Genomic DNA, 15,861 nt, shown 5'->3' with positions numbered 1-15,861 from the left:
AATATTGGTTTCTATGGTAATAATGTTACCCAATACGTCTCTCATTATGCCATGCATCCTCTTTCATAAAAGGAAAACGTTTTTATATTATAATGTTCCTTCCTGTACAAAATCCATTTAAATGATTCTCCATCTTTTTACCTTCAAAGAACATAAGGATAAAGACTGAGTCTACTCCGAATCAGGAAACAAACTAAATGCTTTCACCTATTTATTTGTTTTATGATTCATCCATATAGCATTTTGGCATTTGGGATTTCAGTTGAATCACTGATCAACCAAAATTCGGACAAATAACAATTCAACTGTGCATTAGAATGGTGCACTATTCTAATGCACAGTTCTCTGAGTACTGGTGTCACATCATAGTGTGGAGTCTCCTCAAGACTAAAAGGGTAACTAAAATAAATCAGGTCCAGGCACTCAGGATTGCTGCAGGAAGGTAGGTTTATTGGAACAAAAAGTGCAACGTTTTGGCCTACACAGAGGCCTTTATCAAGCTCATTCTACTAAACTGGGTTTTGCCAACCCTGGCCCTGATAAGCACCTAGATTCCTAAGTGTGAGTGCGGTATCCTCCGTTTGTGAATAACTACAGTTAGAAGGGTAACTAAGACATGGATCGCTGTGCCGCTAGAGGTATCAGCTGTATTTTACTGATCAATCCTATACGATGTCAAAGCTAACAGCAATGAAATTGTATTTTTGTTCTGGACTCCTATATGGGTTGGATCAGTATTATATTTTTATTGGAACAGCTTCCTTCAGAATTCTTTAGATATTACTTGTTTGAGACCCCCTATCATAACTGGGAACTGACCATAGATCAAGCTATTTGCTTTTTGTAACTTATCAGTATGTATGTTATGCTCATTTTTGCTTATTTTTTTTAAAAGTAACTTGAAATTCCACCCAGTTTCCAGTTATGTTGCTCCTTTTAGTCTGTGTAGCAGTAAGTTGATGATTAAAAGATCACCTATTGGGGGGCGGAGCCTGACCTGGTCCTGGAGTAGACGCCATTTTTCATAGCTTTGCATTAATCCCTGCAAAACACTCAAATTCTGGGAGCAAAACTACTATCTAGTCTACTAGACCTGATCTCATGTCTAAGAATCCTACAACGTCGACCTATGCTGTTTTTTCACAACCTTTTGGCAATATGGGAAAAACGCAGAACCAGGGCCTACCATCTACTCCCGGACCTCGCGCTCACTGATGTGTACAGCGACCGGGGTCCCGCATCCAACACTCACCACGCCACAGCTCAAGCAGATATGGGAAGGAAATCACAGAGAACGCAACCCAACCTACTTTCAGGGTTCAGGGACATAGGGACCCTTCTTCAATGGCAGCTCCAGCCCAGGATGGCGGAGCCAGAGGGCCTTGTGGCATCGGAAGCATCAAGGAGCCTCACTCAGGCCGAATATCCCCCGCAGTTACTGGGACTTGAACAAACTATACCAAACACCCAAAGTGGACCAGTACCTGTCACTAAACAGGACTTCCACAACCTAGTAGTGGAAATAAAATAAATTCTGGCAGCTGATGTGGCTATCATGAAGGCTACAAGCGGTCACAGATAAAGTGAAGACCTCGGAGTAGGAAATTGCCACCCTCAAGCAGAGACTTTTACTATTGCAGGACTCTGTCCACCACTTACAATCATCTCACTCTGCCTAGTCACTCCATTACACCACGCTCAACGACAGGTCCCGACGCAACCACCTAAAGATCAGGGGTATCCCCGACACTATCAAGCTGGAGGAGATACATTAGGCGCCTAGTGGCCTCTGTCCTTACCGCCAACACAGGATAAAAAGTTCACCTTGGATGAGACCTCTCTCTCCTCTGTAAATCTGGTGGGGCACCGGCCTCTGCGGTGCGAGATGTTATCGTCCGCTGTTCGCTATACTAGGACAAAGGAATATTGTTATCAGCACTGAAGGGCAAGACACCATATTCTTTTGAAGGTTCCACCATCACATTCTCCCAGGACCTCACTTGCTCCACTCTGCAATGGCGACGGACTCTAAACTCTGTTACTAGCCAACTGAGAGCAGCTGGAATAGAATACCGGTGGATGTCACCAAGATTCCTCGTGGTCAAGCCGAATCACTGGCCCTCCTCCAGGCCTCAGGCCTACCGGTACCTCCATCTGGCCCAGATGGACAGCAGTACAATCATCTCAGGGATCCATCTCGCATTGTCCCCTTTTCCCCTGCTAACAGGATGACCCCAACATTTGGGACTTGAACTTGCTACGGAACACGGGACCTAAATGCAGTTTTAGTTTTTATGTTTATTTAGCCATTTTGGTTTATGTCTGTGTTCACTATCACGCTCTTTATGTTATTAGCTACCTATAATAGCCGTAACCTCGTAAAAGGTCTCATAACACCTAGCTCCCTACCCTATGAAGCAATGATGATTAGGGCCTAGCCCCTCTTAGTGGGCGTTTAGCTCCACACCTTCCCTCCCCTCCCCGGTAATCCCCCTTGGTTAGGGGCACATTAGCAGACCTGATCCCCCGCCCAAGAAAATGTCATTCTTGATGCTTGATATGCACCTTTCCCAACTCACTATACTCCATTTTACCTCTCAGGCTGCTCTTCATGTACAGTTGAACCCTCTTGCTTTAAAAAATATTAATGATTGGCTTCCATTCTCGGAAACACTTAACTTTGCCAAATGTGACCTGTAATATGTATTAATATGTCTGTTTCATGATCACTTCTTAAACAAGCATTGATATGAAAAATGAAAAAAAGAATAATAATAAAAAAAAAAAAAAGGATCACCTGTTAATGGTTTCTCTTCAAATATAACAAACATTGTCCCTTTTTTACTCTTAGGGTTTTCGGGCAATTGTGTTGGATGCGGAGAAAAAGGTTTCCGGTATTTCACAGAATTTTCCAATCATATTAATCTCAAGCTGACCACTCAGCCCAAAAAACAGAAACACCTGAAGTATTATCTTGTCAGGAATGCTCAAGGGAACTTGACCAAAGGAGCCCCAATTTCCTGGAAAGTCACAGGTGAGATTATGGTTATTTACTGGGTAATATAAAGCATTTGTCTTGCCGATGATCTTTGCAGGTGGCACACCTTATATTGTGGTGTCAAGGAAAGACTATCTGCTTGTATTGTCTGTGTTTACTTGGGTTGGGGACATGGTAAATCCACAATTTTGCCAATCAGCACTGATTTAGCATCAACTCTTCTCAGTAGACATTAAGTAAGAAACACAATAGGGCAGTTTGAGAAAACTCGCTGCACTCCATGTGACATCTTGAAAGGTAGGTTTGTTGATGCACACTTGTTTGAAGTGATGAGGGAACATCCAAAAATGAACTCTATGAAAATCCATTTTCTCTATGCAAATTATTTTTAAAAATGACTTGCGTCTTATTGGCGAATAACACTCAGTGTTTCCTCATAGAGGTGAGGAGCCGCCATTCATCTTCCAGCTTGTGCTCTAGTACTGGAGTCACCATTCAAGATGGTTCTGGAACCGGAATAAACAAAGTAGTTGATCCTGCTACTGCAAACAGTCTACATGTAAATGGTGGAAATCCCTTGACAGGTAATGGAACACATCATCCCGTCAAATCAATATATGGAATAATACCATTACCCATTATTATTAATAATATTTGGTTATTTATAAATTGGTGAAGTAACATTCTACAGTGTTACAGAAGGAACAGTCTAAGAATAAACACAGCCTAAGAAAACTATAAGGACTAGAAAAAGGAAACGTTCTTATTTGCTGCAGTAAATTGTAGCTTTCACTACAATATAACAATTCAAGCACAAATAAACAGCTGTTTTAGGGCCCGTTATATAGAACTGTCACTTCTCTATAATTTGTACCAGGGAAGGTAAAGTCAAGTCTCAATGTCAACGTCAAATCATTTTATTAATATTTGTTTACGCTTTTTTCAGCAGAGGGATTTTCACCGGCTCTGACATCTCAGCCCAATATGACTGGAACGCTCTGCTCACAGCAATCTGCAAAGGCCAACCCGTCTCTACCAGTCAGATCTTCTGTTTTAGGTAGGATTTGATATACTGACAAAAGAGCCCCAGCTGGTTCTACCTCTCTGACATGTCGGAAGGTCATTCTGAAGCTCAGGGATAGAAATGCTAAATTCCTTGATAATACACAAATGAAGTGCGGAGCATATTCTCGTAACTTTCCCAGTGGTGAACATCTCACTGGAAGAAAAAACGGCAAAGCATAGAGCAGTGTTTTACAAACTTTTTTGAGTATAAGTTCCAACTTTTAACTAACTTGAAAACATTTTACAGACTTACAGTCTGCTGTTCTCTTACCTTCTCTAGACCAAGACTTTTAATCTGAGTCCCCTGGTATCTTAGTGTGAGCCTATTTCCAAGATGTGGTACACTAATTTCAAGGTCATCTGGTCTCTTACCTCCAACCTATTTTCCCTTAACCTCACTATCAACCCTAAGGTCTCTCCCAGTACTCTAAGTTCCAAGCCTTCTCACTGTACAAGACATAGGTCTTGTAACCTCACTCCCCTGTTCCTTCAACGTAAGTCACTCACCCTCAGTTTCATCGGTTTAGCGTGCCAGGTTGAGGTTGGATCAGCAGCTTCCATGACTTCCATGACTTTTTGCATGGTTATAATAGACACATCATATTCATCACTAATTTGCCCAGTATAAATGATATTCTACAGGGGCACACTAGTAGGAGTCTAATGAAAATAATTTTTGTAAATTTTATTTTTGCACTGTTTTAAGATGCACTTATTAAGCGTGTCTTCTGCCACCTACTGGCAATTCTAGTAATCACAATGTTTGCATTTGTGCAGTGCTCACTATATTTTATTAATGCCAGATGAAAGTGTGTATAAAACTCTCTAGTATAAAATACACTTTAATGTCAGCATTTTTATTGATGGTTAGGGCCAAGCGGCCGCAGATAGATATACTTTAACACAGTAAATTGTCCTGACCAAAGTGTCAGATATAGTAATTGATGTACGCTGGGCACGCTGAAATCAATATACTAATTGTCGTATTGAGTCAGTAACTGCTTTATGTTCCTAGATCAGTCACAAAATAATATTTTTTAGTGTTGAGGAATGTCCTTCGGTTGTAACTTGACACTTTTAGCTCAGTGGGGTAATGCATCATCAGTAGTATCTGTTCAACACTTTGTGGTCGCTGGTTCCAATCCCGGCAGGGTTGACTCAGCCCTTCATCCTTCGGAGGTAGATAAAAAGAGAACCAGGACCCAGGATGTACTTGGAAACCAGAGTAATCCATTTGAATGTACCTTTCCGTGTTAAATACTCTGTTATTATTATTAGGATATTTTTGGCGTACGTGCTGCGGTAGCGCTACACTGAAACGAAACATTGCGGAAACAATCATTTATGACCACAGGCCCCTTCCTCTAATAAAAAAAAATAAAGCCTGGTGGTTACAAGGGAGCTGATTAATTTAAATAAAGATGTTTTACTGGATTCTAAGGGTAACCAGAAGGGGCATAATAATATTTTGAGGGGTTGAGGGTAGGATATTGGGGTTAACGAGGTTGAAAAATAAGCTTGTACGTTGTGCTTGGCAGCACCTCTAATCTTATTTCTAAAAAAAAAACTGCCCCTCTCGTAGAGGAATTTTTGAGAGGTATTGTGGCATGTATGGAAATACTGTACATGTGTGAACATTACTTATTGTACAAGGTGAGCCATACTTATTGTAAAGTAACATTTTCCATGCTTGTAAAAATTATTCAGCCAACAGACCATTTAATGTTTTATTTTATTTCTAAATTTGAATTGTATTATTGTTTTTGTTTGTTTTTGTTTTTTTACTACAGGTAACTTAACAAATTCTGGCCCTCCGAAAAAACGTCACAAAGGCTGGTCTCCTGAGTCCCCCACTTCAACAGACAACAGCTATCCCCAAAATAGCTATTTGAACTCAAACACTGGTGAGAAAGCCTGTAAGTAAAAATGTGAAGAAATGGCCAATGCTCTTCTAATAATAAGTAGCCATATAGTATAATGGATGTTCCATGCTCTGTATTGGTACTTAAGATTGATTAATTTTAATAATTACCTTTAATTTTTTTTTAATGGTTTTCATGGTTTTAAAGTAATGATGTACTAAGTAACGACTATGAGTTTCCTTAAGTGGACCTGTCATGGCAGGTTCGATTTATGTTTTTAATATGAACCGTGAACCTTGATAATCACATAAAACATGTGTTAACCTTTTTCACGTGATGCTTTTTTTTCTTTGAAATTTAAATAAAGATTTAGTAAAGTGCATCACGATTCAGTTCAGTTCTGGCATAGCCAGGGCACATTTTGCAAATGAGGAAAAGAAACATACACATTATCTCATATCCTTTCCATGACATTAACATTCAGGTATAATATACAGTATATCGATGTGAAAAAAAGGAACACCCGTCATCTGTCATTCCATTCAAGTGCCAGATACTATTGCCAGAGGAATATATATATATACATACACATAAAAAACTACTACACATGCACTGTAGCTGCTGTGATGGATGGCAGGAGAACCACCTATAGAAGGATTCTTCCACTCTCTCCTGTCACTCACTTATTGGTATAGAGAGCTATACCTTTCTGAAAATGTATGACCTTTGTAGACATCACTGCAGTAGGAGTAAATCCTAAATTGTTAAGTGCATTTTTTGTATGTTTTTATGCATTAAAAAATGGTGATCAGCTACAGCTCAGAGTGTCCTCAGATGATCTAATCACCTTGCCGTGAATCTGGACAGATGCAAATCTTGCAATATTTTCCATATAAACAGTTGCACTCCCTATCATTCCTTACCCTTACATCAACATATTGATCCAAAAATGTGTAATATTGGTCACAAATATAGCTATTTATATATGCCATTGATATACAATATCGAAAATTGAAAGTTTTAATGGTATCAAATTTTTTTTTTCCATACAGATAATTTAACTCAGCTGTGTGCACCCCAGTCCATGCCTGTCACAGGTGTTTTGCCATCTGCTGTGGTTGCCACTGGAGAACCGGTTTCTGTACCAGGCAACTTGCTTAAAACATGCATGATGAAACTGGTCATTTTTAAAGGTAAAATACCACTGACTATGTTATTATAATTCTTATTATTGGCATATATAAAATTCCGTATCGCTTTACAATATTATAAGAGGAGGAGATTGAACAATAATTGAGACAATTACAAGAAAACTTACAGGAACAATAGGTTAAAGAGGACCCTGCTCAAACAAGTTTACAGTCTATAGGAGGTGCGGTGTAAAACACAATAGGACAGAAGATAGCAATCAAATAAGGTGGGAGTGAAGCAGAGCTGGAGGAGAGAGTAAATTGCTGCCTTTTAGGAGAGAGCAAGGGACAGGTATGTGAGGTAGAGGTTACTCTGGGAGGCTGTTAGCTTTCCTAAAGAGAGGTTTTAATGCACTTCTCAAATGATTGAAGACTAAGGGAGAGTCTGATGGTGGTAGGCAGGCTATCGTTCAATGCTTTATAGGTATGGGTTAGCACTTTGAATTGACTCCTATAAGATACAGGAAGCCAATGTAAGGACTGACAGAGGGGTGAGGTGTGAGAGGACTGACTAGGGAGGAAAATCAGTCTGGCGGCAGCACTCATTACAGACTGTAGCAGGGCAATACGACTTTTGGGAAGACCAATTAGGAGAGAGTTACAATAATCCATGCGATTACTAGAGAAGATTACTTCTTGTGTAAGAAAGGGGTGGATGCGGACAATGTTTTTCAAGCTGGAATCAACAGGATTTGGTAATAGGCTGGACGTGAGGCTCAAAGGTGAGACCAGAGTCAAGTATAGTGCAGAGACAGCGCATTTGCAAGGACTGCTGTGGATACCACTAACTTGAAGGGAGAGCGAAAGAGGGGGATCAGTATTAGGAGGAGGAAAGACAAGGAGCTCAGTTTAGAGAGATTGAGTTTCAGAAAGCAGGAGGACATCCAATCAGAGATGGAAGAAAGGCAGGCGGTGACACGTTGCAGGACGGCAGGGGAGAGGTCCAGAGAGGAGAGATATATCTGGGTGTCATTGGCAGTGGTAGTGGAATCCAAATGAGGTAATACGTTTGCCAAGAGAGGCAGTATAAAGAGAAAATAGAAGGGGACCAAGGATTGAGTCTTGAGGGACTCCAACCGAGAAAGGATATAGGGAGGAGGTATCACTAGATTTGACTACTATTTCAGTAATCATGTGGATACACTGCAATACCCACTCTGCATAAACGTTTCAAGATGGTAAAGGGGCTTGTGTGTAATCTTTATAGTCACTGGTTGAGTTCTGAAGGCATGATATAGCCTTCCTGTAGATGTGACAGAAACAAATCCACCAAGCAAGGCCATCTAGCAAGTACCTTCTTGTAAGTGAGCGTTGCAGTTTTCAGTGTTCCGATGCTTTGGGACAGAGGTGAACAAAATCAAACACAGAATTTAACCAGCAATTTACCCAATCTCAACAAAATTTGTATTTTTTGACCTTCACAAAAGATGGAATTTGTAGGAATTTTTATGGAATTTGATGGAACATCTTGATGGAACATCTTATCCATTGGATCCAATTGAGCAGACACTTGACATATTGCAAGGTACACAAGTCTTGGGACTTTGAGCAATGAAAAAAAGTAATTATTTTCTGATGAGCTGTCTTTCACCACGTTTTACACACCAAAGGACATCTTCACTTTGCAATATCCTTTATCAATATCTATTTAATCCTAATGTTTTTAAGATTGTTTAACAAAGAATGAGGTCACCAGGTTGACAAGGATCATATTTACCCTCTTGTGCAAATAAACAGTTCTGGTCCTCCCATATTTCAGAATGATAATGCCCCAATAAACACTGTTCTCGAGGGAATTCACAAACTCCATAATAATGTCAGATGCCTTCCATGGCTTTCATAAAGACCAATTCTAAAGATCATTGAAGAATATTTTCACCTCTTTAACCCCTTAAGGACCAAACTTCTGGAATAAAAGGGAATCATGACATGTCACACATGTCATGTGTCCTTAGGGGTTAAACTGTCAAGCAACTAAAGACCTTTTCCATGTCCAGCATTTCAAGAAAGAAGAGGTATCATCCTAAAAATGTTTGTACAGCTCACAGATAATCTAAAAACAAATAGATTCTCACGAGTGAACCCAGTTTGTCACCAGGCTATGTGTGGATCTTCTTTGTATAGGTATTTATATCAGTTTCGTATTGATTGAGAATGTCAACATATTTTAGATTAGATATTATTGTTGACATGTTTGGGACTGTCAAATGTTTGATCAATTACACGTCAGATATTTATATATATCAAATATATCGAATTTATTGTCTTCTGCCAGGTCATGGAAACTTCCCTTACCTCTGCGGAAATGTCAGTGATGTCATCGTGAGCCCTCTCCTGTACAACCTCTACAAAAACTCTCAGGCTATCCCTAAAGCATATGAACAGTATGGGCCGAGTACTTTACAGCCAATCTCGGAAGAAATGCAAGTTCTGCTAACTGTGTACTACCTTGTTCAGCTCGGTAGGTCACAGCAATGATTTACTGACAACTATTAATTAAGTCTGCTTAGTTTGTTTAGAAACTGTCAACATGTTCTGTATTTTTTTCTGTATCCAAACATGTATTCCTGACCCTACAGTCATCTGCATATTTGCTTATTTTGGATAAATTGTGAAGTGAGTTGTGTTCTTTTAGCTCCAGATCAGGTGCCTCTGATTGAAGATATGGAACAGATATTCATGCGTTCATGGAGAGAGACTCACCTCGCTGAAATTCGTCAGTATCAGCACAATATGTCACAGGCTATCCCTCACTTCCCCAATCCTGTAATGCCCGTCACTGCAGCCCAACTCCCCTGGTTGGCAGGCCTCGCAGCCAGTTCTTGCAGCGAAAGCGTCAAGATCATCGAATGCAGCTATTCATTAGCAGAGGGCCTGTCCGAAATGTTTAAACTGCTGACGGAAGGGAAGTTATCACAGACAAACTATGTGGTGATAATCTGTACATCTAGACACAGTGGCATCGATTCCTGCGTTGTAGTAACAGGTAAACTGCTGGCATAGTTTGCATAAATACACGTTTTTCTTCTCAGCTGTAAAACGACTTCAGGTAATGATATAAAAATATGAGCATTGTTCATGTCTTGCTGCACATCCTCATCTGATTGCTTGGGCTACTTTTTTGAGTTTATGTAATCCAAGTGTAGAATCTCATATAACACATTTGAGTCGGTGAGAATCAGTGTTCATATCAGATTTCAATGCTTAGCTTAAAAAAATTCAAATAAATACCTTGATTTAATATTTTTAGATAAACTTTTTAAATTTATTTTTTTTCAAAATTTGAAACTATCAAATGATATTTCAGATTATAACATTGAATATAAAACATATATATCAATATATAAACCAATAATGAAAATATTAACCTTTCTTTTTTAAATATTCAATTATTTTAAAAGTATGTAAAAAAAAAAAAAAAAAAAATATTCATAATCTTATCGAAATATATAAAATTGTGGCATTAATAAGAACATGAAGGTATTACCCACCGCCAGGAGCTGTGAGCATCTGTGCTCACTTTTGGACAAAAAAAAACCCAAAAATATTTTTGGCACTCTGTGAACAAAAAGTCAAATATAGTGACTCCACAGTTATTAGGGGTGACCCGCTTGTGTAAAAAAATGGCAACACAACATGTAAATGCAAATTTAGTTAAAGTACCAAAGCATCAACCCCTTTTTCGCTGCCCAAATCTAGCAATGGCTGAATCACAAGTTAAACCAAAATTTCTATTGAAATGTGCTCTTCTAGATTTTACTGAAGGTATTTTTGATACAAAATATTTTTGGGCGATATTTTAGATCCAGCTGTTGTCACGTTTTGCCGAGGCATGGTCGCCGCTTTAGTATATCTTTCCCACTGACTTTTGAAGCTGTTCTACATTGCTTTTGGAATTGGCAGAATTTGTAAATGATAATGTAGTACTAGAGATACTGAGGTTCTACTCAAACCTACAGTTTCCTTCAACAATGTACCGTAACCGTACATTTGATTTACAATCGTCAAAAAAAACCCAAAAAACACTGGTGCCTTTGGAACTTATCTACAGGGATCCTCCTTAGTATCTAATGTAATATTTGCCTCCTTGTTTTTAAAAAAAATATTGTGACATTAAAGATTTTTATACAGTAGTTTTCAAACTGAAAGACGTCTAAATACTCAAACACGTACCTTGTTAATTACTTTATGCAAAATCTAGTGCATGTCAAATTTCACAAATTCTGACCTGATTGTGAAAGAATAGGTGATTAACTCTAGAATAACATTTATTTTTAACTGGTTCTATTTGTGCATGTTGTTGTATACAAGGATTACACACTGATTATAATATTGTCATATGTCTTATATATATTGTTCTTGTTCCTTAGGAAAATTTCAGGCACGGATTTTGGTTGAAAACATGTACTCCCCAGCAGAATGCCTAAAAGAAGTTAACTATGAGTTAGTCAGTGGGAAAGTGGAGTCGCTGGGATCATTTTTTAGTGAGTTGTGTCCAGGTATTTACTTAGAACTAGTTTTCATTTTTATACATCTTGTTTCACCCATGTTTAAAATGATCTAGATACAACTCTTTCAAGATTCCATGAATTTTATGCCAAATTAGCAGAATTTCCATTTTTTCAGTTTGACCATATTGCCCTAGGATTTGAAATACACGTTTACGCTGAAGATGAACTGCATTAAATGCCCAGACTGTACCTTTTTCAGAAGACAGTATTTAAGTCGGACAGAAATGCTATTCAGTTATTTTATTATAGACGAAAACATATACAAAATTATTAATTAAGTCATGTAATAGCAAATGTTGTTAGAACAAATATATTGCAAAGGTTGCATAGATCACACATACTAGTATTGGTATTTGGAAAAATCTACATCATGCAAGATTACTTTTTCCTCTGAATCATAGTTTATTTTTATACCCACATGCCTTTCAGTTTTCATTGTTCATGTACTGAAATAGGGAAATCAATTAATTAAAGGGACTATTAGTCATAGAAATACTATCTTCATTCTTATATACAGGTATAAAACACAAAAAGTATATAACCACCACTTATACACAGTATATAACACCCACTCAAAACAATGTATCCTCTATACACCAACAAAAGCAATAAATAACCAAAATATAAGTGGAGTGTATATGAGAGGTGAATATCCCCTAAAAATAGGAAAACAGATACCACCTTAATAATGGTCCAGATATCTATGAATGGAATAAACTTGGCATAGGGTAATATTGTAAGATATAGCTTCACCCTCTAGATATAAATTGCACTCGCAATCATTAGGATGATTTCAAGCTCATCAGAGTGTTAGGATGATCTCAAGCCCATCAGAGTATATGGAGGTGAATCCCACATCTGGCGGAGTATGTTCAAGCTTGTGGCAACAAATAGTGCAGATAGTAGATATAAAAAATATAATTTATTAGATTGCATTTACAAAATAGTGGTAAAAGCCAACATGTCTCGGCAAGCAGCGGATATAGATGGTATAGATGAGACCAGGATCAATGTAGTATAGCAGGTAGAGTCCCAAGACAAAACCCAAGTCTCTATGGTGTGAATCCGTTGCGTTTAGTCTAAGTAGACTTCTTTAGGGATGTATAGTCTTGCTGGATAACACCCCCAGCCCCTCACTGCAGGTACAAACATAGTTCCCTCCTAGATCATTAACAATGTGGGCTGTCAATGATCTAGGAAGGAGCTCTGTTATTTATTTGCTTATATACAGGTATATGAAATATTTTATGTAGTATTTGTTTGTTTTGATTTCTTTATTCCTGAGGTAAAAACATGGTACTGTAAAAGACATATTTTCATTCCCATGCTCTCCTCTCAGACAGCTGATGGCAAACTGTAGATGTTTAAAAAAAAAAAAAAAACTCCATGTGTTTAATTCGGGTCAAGGAAATAGTGCTGTACCCTCTGACCTCGGGAGATAGCGCTTTACCGTCTGAACGTGGGAGATGCCACCCTGACCTGGGGAGATACCATTCTACCTTCTAACTATGGTAGTTCCCATTCTACCCTCTAACCCTGGGAGATATCTCTCTACTCTCTGACCTGGGGAGATATTACTCTGACCTTGAGAGATAGCGCTCTACCCTCTGACCCTGGGAGATACCACTCTACCCTCTGATCCTGGGAGAAGCCACTCTACTGTCTGACCCTGGGAGACAGCACTCTACCCCCAGATCTGATAGTTCTCTAGACTCTAACCCAGAGAGGCAACACTCTGCCCTCTGACCCTGGGAGATACCACTCTGCAGTCTAACCCTGGGAGATAGTGCTGTACACTCTGACCCTGGGAGATAGTGCTGTACATGCTGACCCTAGAAGATAGTGCCGTACACGTTGACCCTGGGAGATACCACTCTACTCTCTGAGCCTGGGAGATAGTGCTGTACACGCTGACCCTGGGAGATAGTGCTATGTACTCTGACCCTGGGTATTACCACTCTACCCTCTGACCCTGGGAGATAGTGGTCTACCCTCTGACCCTTGAAGATACCAATCTACTCTCTGACCCTGGGAGATAGTGCTATACACTCTGAGCCTGGGAGATAGTGCTGTACAATCTGAGCCTGGGAGATGGTGCTATGTACTCTGACCTTGGGAGATACAATTTTACCCTCTGACCCTGGGAGATACCACTCTACCCTCTGACCATGGGAGATCTAACCACTGACCCTGGGAGATACGACTCTACCCTCTGACTCTGGAAGGTAGCATTCTACCCACTGACCCTTGACGATACCATTCTACTTTCTGACCCTGGGAGATACCATCTATCCTCTGAATATAGGAGTTAATGTTCTACCCTCTAATCCTGGGAAATGGCTCTCTACTTTCTGACTCTGGGAGATACAACTCTATCCTCTGACCCTGGGAGATAGCGGTCTACCCTCTGACCCTGGGAGATACGACTCTACACTCTGAACCTGGGAGATAGCGGTCTACCCTCTGATCCTGGGAGATACGACTCTACCCTCTGACCCTGGTAGACAGCGGTCTACCCTCTGACCCTCTGTCTGGCAGATCAGTGTGCAGTGTATACTGTGCACTAATACTGATCTAAACTGAACTGCCTGAAAGATTGCAGAATACTAGACAGGGTGTAATATTTTAAACAATATATTTGTCAAACAAGTTAAAAATACAGACTACTCCCCTTATGAGAGGTCGGTCTGGGAGAATAAAGGATAATCACCAGGATTGAGAGCAATGTTTAGGTGATAATCCGGTTAGTTTGAATATTATAGGGAAAATCCAGAAGGTTTGTTAAAGTTCAATCCGGTTTAGCAACAGTAAATCAGTCCACAGGAATATCCAAGAGAAGGGTCAAATTCAGTCCGGTTCGGCAACAGTAAATCAGTTCATAGGAATATCCAGGAGAAGGGTCAAATCGAATCTGGTTCGGCAACAATTAAAGGACCACTCTAGGCACCCAGACCACTTCAGCTTAATGAAGTGGTCTGGGTGCCAGGTCCAGCTAGGGTTAACTAATTGTTTTATAAACATAGCAGTTTCAGAGAAATATCAGATTATAACATTGAATATAAAACATATATATCAATATATAAACCAATAATGAAAATATTAACCTTTTTTTTTTAAATATTCAATTATTTTAAAAGTATGTAAAAAAAAAAAAAAATTATTCATAATCTTATCGAAATATATAAAATTGTGGCATTAATAAGAACATGAGGGTATTACCCACCGCCAGGAGCGTAACATATTCATGTTTATCAATTAGTTAAGCCTTCCCCTATTTCCTCTAGTGGCTGTCTCACTGACAGCCGCTAGAGGCGCTTGTGTGATTCTCACTGTGAAAATCACAGTGAGAGCACGCAAGCGTCCATAGGAAAGCATTATGAATGCTTTCCTATGTGACCGGCTGAATGCGCGCGCAGCTCTTGCCGCGCGTGCGCATTCAGCCGACGGGGAGGAACGGAGGCGGAGAGGAGGAGGAGAGCTCCCCGCCCAGCGCTGGAAAAAGGTAAGTTTTACCCCTTTTCTCCTTTCCAGAGCCGGGCGGGAGGGGGTCCCTGAGGGTGGGGGCATCCTCAGGGCACTCTAGTGCCAGGAAAACGAGTATGCTTTCCTGGCACTAGAGTGGTCCTTTAATAAGCAAAGTAAGGAGAGTCCGAGAGAAGTGTCAAAGTCCAATCTGGGTCGGTAATACGCAATAAGCAAATAATTTTAACTGGGAATTAACATAAGGTGAATTGGAAGTCACTTGGACTTGGTAGAAATGTACCTGTATCAGAGTAAATAGGTGTCAACTGCACACAGGTACATTAATTGTGCACTGAGACATTGATTTGAAGGTTTAAATAGGTGAACCATCCATGAACTTCAATTAGATTCTTAAAGTGATAGATTGGAAAGTGAAGTGAACCATTTAAAGGAACCGTTACACATGATCCTAGAATAGGAGTCAAAAAGGACTGTCCCTGCAAAAATGTGACAGTTAATACCACACCAGGGGATGACTGATGGTGATGGTGGGCTATTCATCCCCCAAGCCACTAGTATACAGGAGATTGTGGTCTGTGGGTTCACATCGCAATATTCCTGCTGCTGACTAAGTGCAGAGGGCTGGCATTCAGAAAACCAGCAACATTTTTGTTCTTGGACTGTCGGCCTGTGGTATAAATATTACTGAATACGTACAAAGCCCCTTCAGTGGAGGTGTTTGCCCCTGGGCTATTTGTTTGTCAACACACACA

The 15,861-nt window shown here is 39.7% G+C and overlaps 1 protein-coding gene across 1 annotated transcript in view; it reads left to right on the top strand.

The window, feature by feature from the left end:
• Positions 1-15,861, top strand: part of GREB1 (growth regulating estrogen receptor binding 1) — a 161,566-nt gene that overhangs the window by 83,521 nt on the left and 62,184 nt on the right. The window contains exons 5-12 of the mRNA XM_063442160.1: positions 2,852-3,034; positions 3,439-3,582; positions 3,945-4,055; positions 5,854-5,979; positions 6,978-7,118; positions 9,391-9,576; positions 9,751-10,101; positions 11,486-11,614. Coding sequence (XP_063298230.1) covers positions 2,852-3,034; positions 3,439-3,582; positions 3,945-4,055; positions 5,854-5,979; positions 6,978-7,118; positions 9,391-9,576; positions 9,751-10,101; positions 11,486-11,614 — 1,371 coding nt within the window. The remainder of the gene's footprint in view (positions 1-2,851; positions 3,035-3,438; positions 3,583-3,944; positions 4,056-5,853; positions 5,980-6,977; positions 7,119-9,390; positions 9,577-9,750; positions 10,102-11,485; positions 11,615-15,861) is intronic.

This window comes from Pelobates fuscus, chromosome 2 (assembly GCF_036172605.1).
Source record: "Pelobates fuscus isolate aPelFus1 chromosome 2, aPelFus1.pri, whole genome shotgun sequence".
In the NCBI taxonomy this organism is placed as follows: Eukaryota; Metazoa; Chordata; class Amphibia; order Anura; family Pelobatidae; genus Pelobates; species Pelobates fuscus.
Note: the sequence above shows the minus strand (reverse complement) of the source record. Positions and strands in the feature narration are given on the sequence as shown.